The 14,865-nt window shown below is 39.8% G+C and overlaps 1 protein-coding gene across 1 annotated transcript in view; it reads right to left on the reverse strand.

The window, feature by feature from the left end:
- Positions 1-14,865, reverse strand: part of LOC126193654 (DNA damage-binding protein 1) — a 187,094-nt gene that overhangs the window by 21,243 nt on the left and 150,986 nt on the right. Inside the window, exons 17-19 of the mRNA XM_049932704.1 lie at positions 13,624-13,794; positions 3,339-3,448; positions 3,048-3,217 (exon numbers count right to left, since the gene is read on the reverse strand). Coding sequence (XP_049788661.1) covers positions 3,048-3,217; positions 3,339-3,448; positions 13,624-13,794 — 451 coding nt within the window. The remainder of the gene's footprint in view (positions 1-3,047; positions 3,218-3,338; positions 3,449-13,623; positions 13,795-14,865) is intronic.

Consider the following 14,865-nt stretch of genomic DNA (forward strand, 5'->3'; position numbering starts at 1 on the left):
GTTCTGTAGAATAGTACTATCACTGTGATGCATAAAATGTGCTGGGTACGAATTACTTATGCACATCTGTATGGTTAAAAGAAAAAAAAAATCTTAAAATATTCAGATTGTAGACATATTTACAAATTAATATGGGAAGTGACTGTAAAATGACTTATTCCACATCACTATGATCTGTCATAGAAAATCAGCCATGAAACTAACTAACTAACTAACAATTCATGTTACTCAAGGATTTGGGGCGGAGGAATTCATGGTTTTTGCACCACAAAAATGCTTCTGCTCACACTTCATTGCATCTTCATAAATTTTTGGCTGAAAACAACACTGAACGATTCCCTAGCCTCCATATTCACTCCACGTGCCTTTGTGTGTGTGTGTAAAAAAAACTTAAAGGGTAGTCCTTTAAAAGTACAGATGACATTAAAAACACATTGCTGAGAGGGCTAAAAGTTGGCCCAAAGACAGAGTTCCATGAGAATTTCAGGAATTGGAAAAAGTGCTGGGTTAATTTACAATACATAATGGGGAATAGTTTGAAGACGATAATATTGATGTAGACTAATAAATAAACCAAATATTAGATACAATATTCACCACAATAATACTGTTGCATCCACTAATTAGCCATCATGCTGTCAACAACTGAATCCTGACAACATTTTCTTTTTGATGCCTGTCCAAGTTTCACTGATATGAAAGAACTTTTCACCTTGTTCTCTTTATTTCCTTACTTGTATTAAGTATTTGAATTGCCTGTTAACTACATCAGTTTTCTCTGCCAGAATCTCTCTCTCACTTACAGATCTCTTCTAGATAAATTCTATGTCATGCAGTGCCTTGTGAAAAACATCTTTCTGCCAAGGAAAATTGATTTTTTTTACGGCTATAAGTAATTTGCATAATATTGGCATTATTTTTTGATTCGTGTAAAAGTCCTTCATTGTTTGTCGAATTATCAGTTTTGGAAAGCGGTCTACAATGATGGGTTTCCTCCCAAATTCTTAGTGCTCTTTCTTGACAATCCCAGTAAACCATGCTGTTTATTTTCGTTTTCCTTTCTGATGTGAGCTATTGTGGCAAATCTGACTTATATATACTCTGCAGCACTTTCGGATTGGCAATATTAGCCAACAGTTCTTTTTGTGTCAACTCTTTAATACTGGCTGTACTTAAGCTCTGGCCAGAGCAGCTGGAGATAGTGGTCATGTACAAGTGAGATGTGTGTGCTTATGTGAGTGTGTATGTGTGTTTTCGTTTCTTTTCTGAAGAAGGTTTTGGCCAAAAGATCAGTGTGTAAAGTTTATACATCATTCCTGTATGCAACTGAAAAAGTCATCTTTATGGTGAATAGCAACAGTGGCTTCTGGAATGTTCAAAACTGAGTGCACCTTTCCTTTGATGGGGCACTGTCTTGCTTTCAACATCAACAATGCCCAAGCATTACTGATCATGTGCTGTATTAGTGTGCTGAGTGTCGTCATTGGGATTATCTAAGGAGCGGTTGTGCATAGCTGCATCATGCATAAATGGTCAGAAAAATTTCCTAGAAAGCAACGTTAAAAGTTGAATGTTTTCAAGTTTAATGTTTTATGTCAGTTCCCAGGGTAATAGTCTTTCAGTGATCTCATTTATTTGTGGATAGGCAAGTGGAAATATTTATAAAAGCTGTAGATGAGATAGCTTTGTGTTCTTAATCAATACTTTCTATGATGGAACATACTGCTATTACTGCATAATTGAAAAAGGCTACTGTGATCAGTAATTACCTGTTAAATTAATGTGGAAACACAACATACAAATGGTTACTTTGGTATGAATGTGAAATGAACTTGACTGTTAATACAAGACTGGATGCATCTACACATTGTTAGGGAGCATGTTACTTGCCAAAGGGATAATAAATCAAAGTAATATTGATTTGTGCAATTACTACTTCAAAGTGATATTTTTAATCTTTTAACTGAGAGAGACTTTAAGATTCGAAAAGTATAAAAGGTATGTATTCGTATTAGGCACAGGGTCAGCTTTATTTTGTAACAAACACATTCTGTATGTAAAACTCTCATACATAAAAAAGGGAGCTTTACATTTATTGCCGTATCAGGGACGAACATTTTACTAATACTAATCTTATAGGGCTAGAATTGGATTGTAGTCAGGCTGAGAGATAATAGTATTTTGCTACAAGGAACATTCCTTTTGGCCTCATTGAGGTCTCTGCTTGCAGGAGACACTGAGAAAGAATCTATGTCAATTTTACTGCTCACAACATGGCTGATATCCTGCCAGCCAGTCATAAAATTTTATAGTACCACATTGTCTTACAGTAACTTAGGAGTGCAATACAAATTCAAGCTGATACCTGACCTCCATACTCCCTGACACCTGACCTCCATACTCCCTGACCGTCAGCATTAATAAACAGTATAGCCATAATCAGTCACCAGGTAACGATGGAAGAAAGGAGTACAGATTAGGGTTTACTGTCCCACTGATGACATGAATTCAGATTGCAAATGGAAACTGATGTGCCACCTTCACACGACCTACCTTGAAATTTGCTTCCATCGATTTAATGAAAATACACAAACCTCAAATGGACTGACAGTGATTTGAACCCCAATCTTTCCAAATGAAAGTACAGTGTCTTTGTACTTGGTAATAGTTCCAAACCCAGACCCCATCACCTTGTACTTGAAAGGAATGGAACATTTACAATCTGTAGATATTCTACAACTTACAATTGTGCTTCGATATACGGGTCATCTGCTATTGGCCACTTACAAAAGACTAACAAAATGTGTGTGTGTGTGTGTGTGTGTGTGTGTGTGTGTGTGTGAGCGCGCGCACGCGGGCGGGCGTGCGTGCGTGCATGCGTGTATGAGAGAGAGAGAGAGAGAGAGAGAGAGAGAGAGAGAGAGAGAGAGAGCGGGGGTGGGCATATTTCTCTGTTTAATTTACATTAGATTTTCTAAATCACTTGTACAATCAACTAGTAACTATTTTGGCTTAAAAGAATGAATTAATTGACTGAAAATACATACCAATTGCCCCACTTACAGTTCCAAACAAAACACAGCCTTGGGTTGGTGTGGTTGTTTCCCCTACGTGCTGCATAACAAGAGATCCATGTCTAAATACATTCACCATGTCTCCTAGATGAAACTGACCAACCTCTTGCATTTGTTGGCGTTCTTCATCTGTTGTGGCAGCACTAAAAAAATAGTTGATATTACAATATGAACTGAAAAACTATTGTTTTACATTGTATCATTGATTACTGGTAAAAGTAAAACCACAAAGGAAACAGTACATTTTACATTATATTTGCTAACCTGTCTTTCTGACAAACAAATAGATTGAATGAATTTTCAGCACCAAGGAATGTGTCATCATCTATTATCTCAACAGCTGTCATCCAATTCGGATTGTAATCTCTTGCCATCTGCAATATGCAATAAGTCTAGTCACAATGCATGCAACAGAGTAATAAACAGAGAATAAAACTAATGAAACCTGCTGAATAATAATGATAATTATATAGTTAACTCACAAACTAAATGAGCATAAAATGGTGCACCATTAAGCTAGTTAATGTGTACTTTCAGTATCAGTTTTAACTTCAGTAGGCACACTTACATACTGTGCAAAAAACCTTTCAAAACCCAGAAATTGTCTTCCACTGTGATGCATAAGTTTGAAATTTGGCTCAAAGGGGCCTACACCTACCACGTTATGGTGCAAAAGGGCGGCACTGTGTGTTGACTCTTGCAAAACAAAGATAACACCTCAGAAATTCAAGTGAGTTGTAAGGTGGGTTAATAATGTCACATGGGCACAAAATTTCACCACAACACCGAGTGTTGAAATCACGCAATTTTCTTACAGGTGGCCGAGGAAAATATTTCAGATGCAACACCGCTCAGAATTGACATCAAAAGCCCTCAGGAACTGGCATACAGGACATCAATGAAAACGCCCCTTTGCTTGGGGTATTGATTTCCACATATTTTGTGGTCAAAAATGACAGTCTGCAGTGAGATGAGCGACAGGACAAAATTCTTGACAACGTTTGACACCCCCTTGCTGATTCTACCCTAATCTAAAGACACTGTCGGGCTGCAACCCCACTGAACATGATCTGGCCCTATTGGAGTGTAGTGGGACCACAATTTTTCTTTGGTATACAGTGTGGAACCACTAGTGACAGTTCAATACCATTCAATGAAATTTGAACATGATACAAAGTAGCACAAGGTGTTAATGCTTTTTCACCTCTCCTGTTTCATGCCTTCCTGTGCCATGTTCACAGAGGAGTGCAACATTGGCATGTGCACAAATAAACTAGCGAAGGGACCCCTACGACTGCCTCAGTTTGGCAACACCCAAAGTGACATCCATGCACTTTTGTTGTGCACTTTAAAAACGTACCTGTCAGACTTCAACACCCATTCAGCTGAATGGTGCCTCATGGCTACTCCAGTGCCTGAGGGCAGCCGGCCAGCAGGCAACGCCACCTAAGGGGTATCAGAGGGACTGCTTGCCTTCAGGCACAAGAGTAACTGTGAGGCAACACTCAGATGGATAGATGTCGAAGTCTCCGACAAATACATTTTTAAAGTGCTCAACAAAAGTGTGTGTATGTGGCACCGACAGTGTTATCAAACTGGGTTGTCTTAAGGGGACCATTTGCTCTTTAAGTCATGCACATGTCAATGTGTCAATGATTGTCTCGACAAACATGCCTGAATGAAAAAGAACAAAGTGGCTAGCTATCTCAGTGTGAAAAACTGAGAATTAGAAGAGAAGGAGGCTCTAGTGTTCAAAACCGGCACACTACAATACAGGCAACAGAGGAAAAAGTGAAAATCAGTTGTGGATCAGTTTTCATTTTGAAAATGACAAAGGTCATTTCCCACTGGCTTCTGCAACTGTTCATACCCATTTAGAATACCTGTTAAACCTAGGGAGAAGAGGAAATGTTGCAGCTCAGTCAGGCCAATCCAGATGCATTTATTAGCATGGATGAATGTCGAGCGTATGACTATTACTCTGAGACAAAGGAGTGGAACAAGTAGTGTAAATATGAATTCACTACCGCCATAACAGGAGAAGATACAGCCATTATCAGGCAAGGTGATGGTGATTGGTTTCTGGGACTGCTATGATTTGGTGTTAACAGATAATGGTCGTAAGGGGCAAACCATCCCGGGAGCACACCTCCAAAATCTCCTGATGAAGTTATGGCAGGCTGTTAAGGTGAAGCAGCACTGGAAGTTGTCCAAGGGGGGGGGGGGGGGGGGGTGGTTTGTTTCTTCTCCAAGACAATGTCCCCACTCATTCTGCACAGGATACTCACACAAGCTGCTTCTTGAAGCTATAAAATTTTATCTCACCATGTATTCTCCATACATGGCACCTACTGACTACTTCCTTCCTTGGGTGAAGAAATCGCTGAGTGTCAGGCACTTTTAGAATGACAATGAGTTGATTTTTGACCTAGAACATTTCCTGAACAGTCAAACTGCTGACTTCTAGAACTGAGGTCTCTACCCAACCATCCACCATTTGGAAAAATGTGTCCCATTGAACGGTGAATATTTAGAGAAGGATTAACACCATCCTATGATTTCATGGCCAAAGCTTGGTTTTTTTCCTTTTTTTTCCGTTTGACCATAGGTGACTTTAACAGTCACATCTGTGGCTATGCAAAAAGAGGTCAAAAATAGAGAAGCTGCTCTGGTATTGGCAAAATCCATTCGACTGTTGTATATTCACAATAGTGCACTACCTCCATCTCTCAACAACGGAACGTGGCACCTTGGATACAACCTTGACTTTTTCGTGAGTGAGAAGGCAGTCCAGCAGTGTTTCAAATCAGCCTGTCCTCCTGTACCAAACATGCATCACCAACCAATAATGTGCCAAATGCGTCCAGCTATCTGACCACAAAAAATACAGGTTAGCAGAAGAAAGGATTTTAGCAAAGCTAACTGGGACAAGTCCAGTGAGCTGTTAGATAAGGAAATTCAGAAGATCAGTACAGTCCCAGAACAATGTAACCACTTCATGGAACCATTAGGACTTGCTCTAGAGTGTCCATCCCTAGATGATGCAGATTAATTACATAGACTTGTCCCCGAGACAGCTGCACTCCTGCACCATTGTTATACCTTTTCTGAAAGGGTCCCCTTTGGAGAAGATATTCTTGCACAGATAAACATCGTTATCTCCTCGATATGTGACACAAGAAAGAATGAATGGGTCAAGCTAATGGAAGAAATTGATATGGGTCAAAGTAGCCACAAGGTGTGGCAACTTCTGAATTACCTAGCCAGGAACACCACACACACACACACACACACACACACACACACACACACACACACAAATGTCAAATCAGATCAAACTGCACATCAACTGTTCAAAAATGGAAATTTCCTAGATACATGCAAACCGAATGTCAAAAATAGTAGGGCCACACATAAGAGACAAATGAAACTTGACAGAAACTGACAAGGCAATCAATAAGTGCAAAAGATATAATCCGTCAGCCTTGACAATATATGTGTGGAACATCTTATGTTCATTCATTAGCAAAGGAGCAACCCCCCCCCCCCCAAAAAAAAACACCTAGTATCACTCCAGACTAACAACAGAACCACATCCCTCAGCAGGGCTTTGATTAGCTATCATCATGCCCTGATATGAGGGATACCCTGCCCAACATTCTTCCCTTTCCTCCTAAAGTTGTGTTCTGTTGCCCATCCAACCTCCACAACATCCTAGTCCATCCCTATGCCACTTATATTCCAATATCAACCCCGACCTCATGGCATTTGCCACAATATCCCTGAGGAAGAGACAGGTGCAGGACCTGCCCAATCCATCCACCCAGCAGTTCCTATTACTGTTCTATCACAGTAAAACCAGCCATATCATGAATCAGCTCTGCTGCAATTATTACTCAGCTTTTTATACTGATATGACCATCAACTAGCTATCTATCAGGATGGATGGCCACCACCAAACTGCAGCCAAGATCAAAGTGGACCAACCTGTTGCACAACACGAAACTGAAATAGCATGCTTGATTTCAAAGGCTGCTTCACAATCTGGGCCATCTGGATCTCCTGTCACCACCAGCTTTTCTGAACTGTGGAGATAAGAGTTATCCTTGAAACCTCCCGGCAGATTAAAACTTTGTGCTGGACCGAGACTTGAACTTGGAACCTTTGCCTTCGTGGGAAAGTGCTCCCCAAGCATGACTCATGACCCATCCTCACAGCTTCAATTCTGCCAGTATCTTGTCTCCTACCTTCCAAACTTCACAGAAGCTCTTCTGCGAAAGGCAAAGGTTCCGAGTTCAGGTCTTGGCCTGGCACACAGTTTTAATCTGCCAGGAGTTTTCATATCAGTGCACACTCCGCTGCAGAGTGAAAATCTCATTCTGAGAGTTATCCTTACAACACATTCTCCATTCCCGAAATCATCCCGGCCTCAACCTACGGTAGCTACTGTCTCCACATTCTCCACCCAACAGTTTCCCCCTCCTCTGTCCTGCCAACTCCACCCAACTCAAGTCCCCTGTCCCTCATTGTTCACTGCTCTCTGCCTGTGCTCCCATTCATCTTTTCTCCCTGTCTGCTCCTCTCCTTTCTGCTCCCTTTTTTTTCCTTTCCTTCCTCCCCCACAGCCTCCCGATCCCACACCAGCTAGCCTTGTCCGCCACCTATAGTCACTGCACACTCCACCAGGCAACACTGTTTCCTCTTCCCCCACCCATAACCTGCTACACCCCCCCCCCCCCCCCTTGAACCCCTACAGATTGTTGCTCCTATTCAATGCTTTTGCTTCAGTCTGGCCTAAGAAGCCACAGATAGTGGACATGTGTGTGAAGTGTGCTCACTTGTGTGAATGCATTTTTGTTTTTCTTTTCTAATGAAGGCTTAACCGAAAGCTTAATATGAACAGTCTTTTAGATGTCGCTGTCTGCAACTCAATGTATCATCTTTATAATAAGTGGCAATCTGTCCTTTCCATAATTGTCCTTCTATAATGTCAGTATACAATTGCCCTGCAGAGAAGCTTAGCCTGACTTTTTGCCACCAAATCTCAACAACCAGAAAAAACATTTCATTTTAGAAGAATAATTGCCACAGCACATTGTGAGGCTACAGATACAGATGAGAACAGACATGTACTGCAGCAGTAGAAGGAAATAAATAATTTTTCCCTTCTTCATGATCCCAAGCTATCATGACTGTTCAACAGCAACACCTGAAAGTGTGAATCTAACTCTGATAATTATTTTGTGAGTGCAAATGCACAAGGCTAATGCTCAAAAACCATATATGCACCTCCTGAAACGCAACACCAGCCTATCAGAATCCAAATATATGCTGCTGCGAGGACAACAAAAATACTATTTATACAGAAGATTCATCTTTCAAAAAGCTACATGGACCGAGTCCGCTGAGAAATTACATCCAGAAAATAAGTGATCTCTGCCCAATCATGGAAAATTACCAAACATTTGTAGAAACCCTTCAAAAGACATCTAGGAGACACATACCACCAGGCTGCAGTGAGCATTTTATCCCAGGCCTCTCTTATGAATCAAAGAACGTCCAGAGGAAATAGAAAACACTTTTCACCCTGGTGAATAGATAATCCTATGTGGAGAAACACTAATGGAAATGATTACCAAGTAAAGAGAAAGGAGAAGAGTTAAAACCCTAGAAAGAGTAGGTGGTCACACAGCATCCAAGTGGCCTCGAACTTAATCAAAAAAAACTTAAGTGTGAGCCTAGGATATCCAGACAACTTCCTACAGTAACATCCATTGAAATTGCCCACCAACTCCTACTACAAGAAAAACCTAACAAAAAATGTCAGGAAATAAAAATTATTGGAAGCCAGAACCAAGAATAAAAACATGTTTGTAACACAATTTACTGTAAAAGAGCTTGAACATGGGCTGAATTCAATAAAACAGGAAAGCAGTAAGAGTCTGTGATCTATGTGTAGAATAGGTCAAACACCTTGGCCCTTGTGCCAAACAATGGATCTTACAACTTTTTAACCATATTCTAAAAAAAATGTGAGATCCCACCAAAGTGGCACTATTGAAACCCGGGAAACAGGCAGGCCAACCGAAGAACTACCGTCCAACAGCTCACCTATGCCATCTGTGTATACTGTACGAATAAATGATTTAAACTGTTTGGGAATAAGATTTTGGTCTACAATTAGAGCAAAATCTTATTCCCCAACAAGCTGCATTCAGACCTGGAAAACTGTGCACCACTCAAATTCTGTCCCTTGCAGTACAGAGAGAGAAAGGGTTTGAAAATAGATAAACAGTAGGTGTCACTCTGGTACACTTAAATTCTGTCTATGGTGTCATAAACCATAGAATGCTCATGAAAAAACTCTACATTACATTTAAAGACGATCATTTCACAAATATTATTGAATCTCTATCACAAAACAGGCAGCTTTATGTAACACTGGAGGTAGGAGAAATCGATGGTGTCGATAAAAGAACACTTCTGCCCAGGGCAGTGCCCTGGCCCAACTTTTATTTAATTTACACATAAATGTTAAACCAACATCAGATCGTACTACATGTTTACTGTATTCTGATAATCTGGCTACTACCACGCAAAGAAAGAGCTTTGAGGAAATACAAGGAAAGCTGGAAAACTCGGGCATCATTCAGAATATTATGAAGAGAACGCCCTCATACAAAACCTCTTTAAGACACAAGTTAGTACTTTCCACCTCCACTCAAAACACGCAAACAGAAAGCTGAACGCTGCCTGGAATGACTGAAACCTGTGACATACAGACAAACAACAAGGATGTCATGCTGGACATATCTCTGACATGCAAATACCATTGTGAGAAGACCCAACAAATGTTGTCAAAAGAAACATCTTCAGGACGTATGGTCAAAATCTGCACATGCCAAAAAAGTCAATACAAGCCTAAATAGCACATACAGACTAACAAAGGGATGCGTGAAATGCACACCACTTGGGAAGCTGTATAAAGTGGCTAGATTCTCATATCTTGAATCCTGAAGAAGTACACATGAACATACAGAAAAATTTAAACAAACTTTTGATGAGTGTTACCCCCCTTACACAGTGCTTCGTGCGTATGTGGCAGACTTTAGTGCCACAAGAGATTTCTTATACTGAGTTAAATGAATCCCCAAAAGCTCCAGCAGCACTCAAAACAAATCTGACTAGATGGAGCCTCAAAGGTGAAGCAGATAACAAATGTAACTGTGATGAAGTCCAGAACATGGGATAACTACAATGTCTCATCTGCCCCATGAGACATACCCTCACATGAATGAAGAAATGGATGTAGCCTGATATTGGACTACAAACTTTTAAAAAATTTCCAGGCACAAAAAATAAAGGTAATCCCAAGCTTACACCCCATTTAAACTATTTTATGTGTGTGACATAATAAATAGGGTTGGCTGTTGAAATATGGTTGCTTATTACAACAGAACTAATCTTATGGTCCCTAAGACTGCCTTGCTTTGAAGAAAACTGCACATAGATGATTTCGTCAACCCAGCTGACTGAATTCATAAACATAACAACTGCTCAAAAAAACTGGACTCATGAGGAATTCTTCGATTTAAAGGAATATAATGTAATTTAATATTAAATGATGGGCGTTCAATAAGTAATGGAATGCAATGTGAAATTTGTTATGGAACATTCAGGAATATTCTCACTTCAGCCACAATACACTGAAGATTCTTTGGCACTTCAGCCACTATACACTGAAATGCCAAAGAATCTGGTATAGGCATGCATATTCAAATACAAAGACATGTAAACAGAAATAATATGGTGGTGCGATCGGCGACACCTATATAAGACAACAAGTGTCTGGCACATTTTTTAGATTGTTTACTGCTTCTGCAATGGCAGGTTATCAAGATTTAAGTGAGTTTGAATGTGGCATTATAGATGGTGCAGGAGTTATGGGACACAGCATCTCCAGGCAGCAATGAAGTGGGGATTTTCTGTATGACCATTTCATGAGTGTACCGTGAATATCAGGAATCTGTTGAAACATCAAGCCTCCAACATTGCTGCGCCCAGAAAAAGATCCTGCAAGAAAGGGACTAACAACGACTGAAGGGAATCATTCAATGTGACAGAAGTGAAACCCTTTCATAAATTGCTACAGATTTCAGTGCTGGGCCATCAACAAGTGTCAGCGTGCAAACCATTCAATGAAACATCATCGATATGGGCTTTCGGAGCTGAAGGTTCACCTGTGTACCCTTTAAGACCTACGACACAAAGCTTTATGCCTCATCTGGGCCTGTCGACACTGACATTGGACAGATGATGACTGGAAATATGTTGCCTGGTCAGACGAGTCTTGTTTCAAATTGTATCAAGCAGATGGACATGTAAGGGCATGGGGACAACCACATGAATCGATGGACCTGGCATGTCAGCAAGGGAATGTTCAAACTGGTGGATGCTCTGGAATGGTGTGGGGCATGTGCAGTTGGAGTGATATGGGACCCCTGATACATCTACATACGACTCTGACAGGCGACACGTACACAAGTCTGATCACCTGCATCCATCCATGTCCATTGTGCATTCTGACGGACTTGGGCAATTCCAACAAGACGATGCGACACCACAAACATCCAGAATTGCTACAGAGTGGCTGCAGGAACACTCTTCTGAGTTTAAACACGTCCACTGACATGAACACTGTTGAACATATGTGGGATGGCTTGAAACGTGCTGTTCAGAGGACATCTTCACCTCGTACTCTTACAGATTTATGGACAGCCCTGCAGGACTCATGGTGTCAGTTCCCTCCAGCACTACTTCTGACATGAGTCAAGTCCATGTCACATCATGTTGCAGCGCTTCTGCATGCTCGCATGGGACCTACATGATATTAGGCAGGTGTACCAGTTTCTTTGGCTCTTCAGTGCAGTTTCATGAAATTCCAATATGTGGCAGCACTATATGTAGTCTTCAAAACGGCATGTGTAACGAAGGCACGTTCCCAGCAGAGAGCTGTCATTGAGTTTTTTCTTTGGGTGGAAAACCAATGTCTATGGAGACCTGGCAGTGAGCAAAAGCACGTCTCATTGTGCAAGGCATCAATCATCATTTCAACAATATTGCACAAACCTGTCCGATCTCCAATGTGCCGACTGGCCGCACACAGCCACATGAGTGATGTATCGCAATCAAATATGTTGCTGCTCAACTACATATGTCTGTTGGTAGCCTAGTCATGATTCTGTTTCATGTCATCCTTCATGGTGCAATGATCAACTCTGAATTGTGTTGTGCTGCCCTCACGAAACTGAAGAAATAACTCCAGCTTGTTCATTGCTGCAAAAATGCAAATGAACTTCTCTTTCCCCATGACAATACAAGGCGTAACACAAGTGTGCGCACCCAAGAGCAGATCATAAAACTTCACTGGACTGTTATTCCTTATCCACCTTACAGCCTGGATCTCGCACCTTCTGCCTTCCAATGAAGGATGCACTCCACAGGAAGTATATAGTGGATGATGAGGAGGTTACTGATACAACAATGATGGCTCTGACACTGACCAGTAGAGTGGTATCTTGTGGGCATACAGGCCCTTCCAGTAAGATGGTGTAATGCCATTGCATTGAACACATATTATGTTGACAGACAGTTTTGTAACCAAGAGTGATGAATAAAATGGCAAATTGGAATCCTGAATCAAACCAACCTGCTTTACGGAAAAAAAGAAAGGGTGTTGCATTACTTATTGAACACTCCTCATGAAAGATCTTCTGAATGTGAGCTGCCAGTTTTTTTTTTTTTAAAAAAAGGCTTGTGTGTCATTACTATTTCTATTCATTGAAAAGAGATTTTTTAATGTCCACTTAATCCCCCTTTAAATAATTTAACTTCTTTCCAGTGGAATTGTTAATTGCTTGCTTATTTCCCACAAATAATTTGCTTGTCGTCATGTTATCCACTCCATCAGTGTGTGCAAGAAAAAACTGAACCATGCAAGTAATTTCAATTTTCAACCAACAGAATAAATTATTTTAATGTCAAAAAATTCAAGAAAGTGACTGTCATATAGTTTATGAGAATAATGGATGCTTTCTTGTTTGCACAAACACTTACATTATAGTAAAGGGGGGGGGGGGGGGGGGGCGGAAAGCCAGGAAGATAAAGACTGTACACAATTTTTGATATGAGAGGGATGATAAAGTTTTGCAAGTTAGATAACTAGATGAAATATAAGTTAGTTCAAGGCAATCAAATAATACCTGGTTAATTGAAACTGAATTCCATTCATAAATAACAACTATATAAAGTAAGTAAGGTTTCCCACAGTTAAATTTTGATACTGAAGTGAAAAGTGTACACAACTGAAATTTCTAAATATGCATATCTTTAAGACTATTGTCACTAGTTTCACAAAGAATATTTGATCTTAGACTGTGAGTGCTTTGGAGTTCCAGCAACATTTCATGTTTGCAGTAAGTTGAGTGTTTTCCAGATAAACAGCAAACTATTATTAATGCCTGAGTCACCAAGGAAAACTGGACACTACCTCTTCGAAACTGCCTTCCATTGTCCTGTATTGTAACAGAGTCATTGATCGCATCAGGTCACCGACCAAAATAAAATCGCCTTTTGTTTTAAGGAATAATGCAATTATGTTATTGAAATGGCTGCACTCCAGTCTTAACTCTTTCTCTGCTGTCCATTCGTAAAGACGTACCTGTGAACAAAGCATTTTTTACTCTGTGGCAAAGATAGCAGAAAAAGTTCTTTATACTAGTTCAACCCAGTAATTCGAAGTATGTGTGATCACTTCAATGCCCAATATTTGTACAAATCATTACTTTATTCACAGCATGGAAGCAGGTTGCACCAAAAGTGGTTTTAATTATTGAAAAATAATTTTTCAACTTCTGAAGTCTTACCAGATTATGTTCCAAAACATGCTACAGGAATCTCTTATAATAAAGCATTTTGTATATAATTACAACAACTAGACCTAAATACGCTACTCTTAAATTTTGCAATTTTTTATGAAAGTAACAGTAGATCTGATAGAAAATATTTTGGTTTGAGTGTTGCTATCTGTCACAACTGATCTTCATTTTTATTTGAATAGAATTGTGTTGCAGAAGGAAAACAGAACACTCAAAGAACTTAAACCATATCAGTAAAATCCAATCAAAATGTTAAATACTGTCATACTTGCAAGTGGCTGAAGCAGTAATAGACTTCATACTAGTCCCTAGAAATTCACATAATGAGGTTTTTACACTTCCAACCAACAACTTTAGTCTTAAAGCCATCTGAAGTACTCACTTTTTATTATATCTGTGTCAGTAACTTTCAACCTTCATACTCAAACAATACACTACTGCAACAGCATCCATTGTCTGAAATTTCTCCTTTCAGCATTATATTTCTGTTAGAACTGATGTTCAGATTATAGCAATACCAAGAAAAAAATATGGAGGTTCCAATCCTCATGAACACCATTATACTAGAGTGGAATTTACGCTTTTTGTATCACACCAGTCCCTATGAGCACTAATGCTGTCTAAAGGTTCCTAGTTGCATTACTGACATTCTAAAAAACCGCAGTGATCAGTTACAAAAGGCATTCAAAATAAGACTTCTCAAATGCATCCCAAGTCTTTTTCAGACAAAACAAAGCATATATTGATAGAAGGGGTCACTGTATATAAAAGTGATTGAAAATGGTTTCTCACATCCATAGCTTCATTTTTACTTAAGAGGGATGTAAGCAAAATTGGTCAAAAATGACAATTTT

Source organism: Schistocerca nitens, chromosome 1 (assembly GCF_023898315.1).
Source record: "Schistocerca nitens isolate TAMUIC-IGC-003100 chromosome 1, iqSchNite1.1, whole genome shotgun sequence".
NCBI classification, from domain to species: Eukaryota; Metazoa; Arthropoda; class Insecta; order Orthoptera; family Acrididae; genus Schistocerca; species Schistocerca nitens.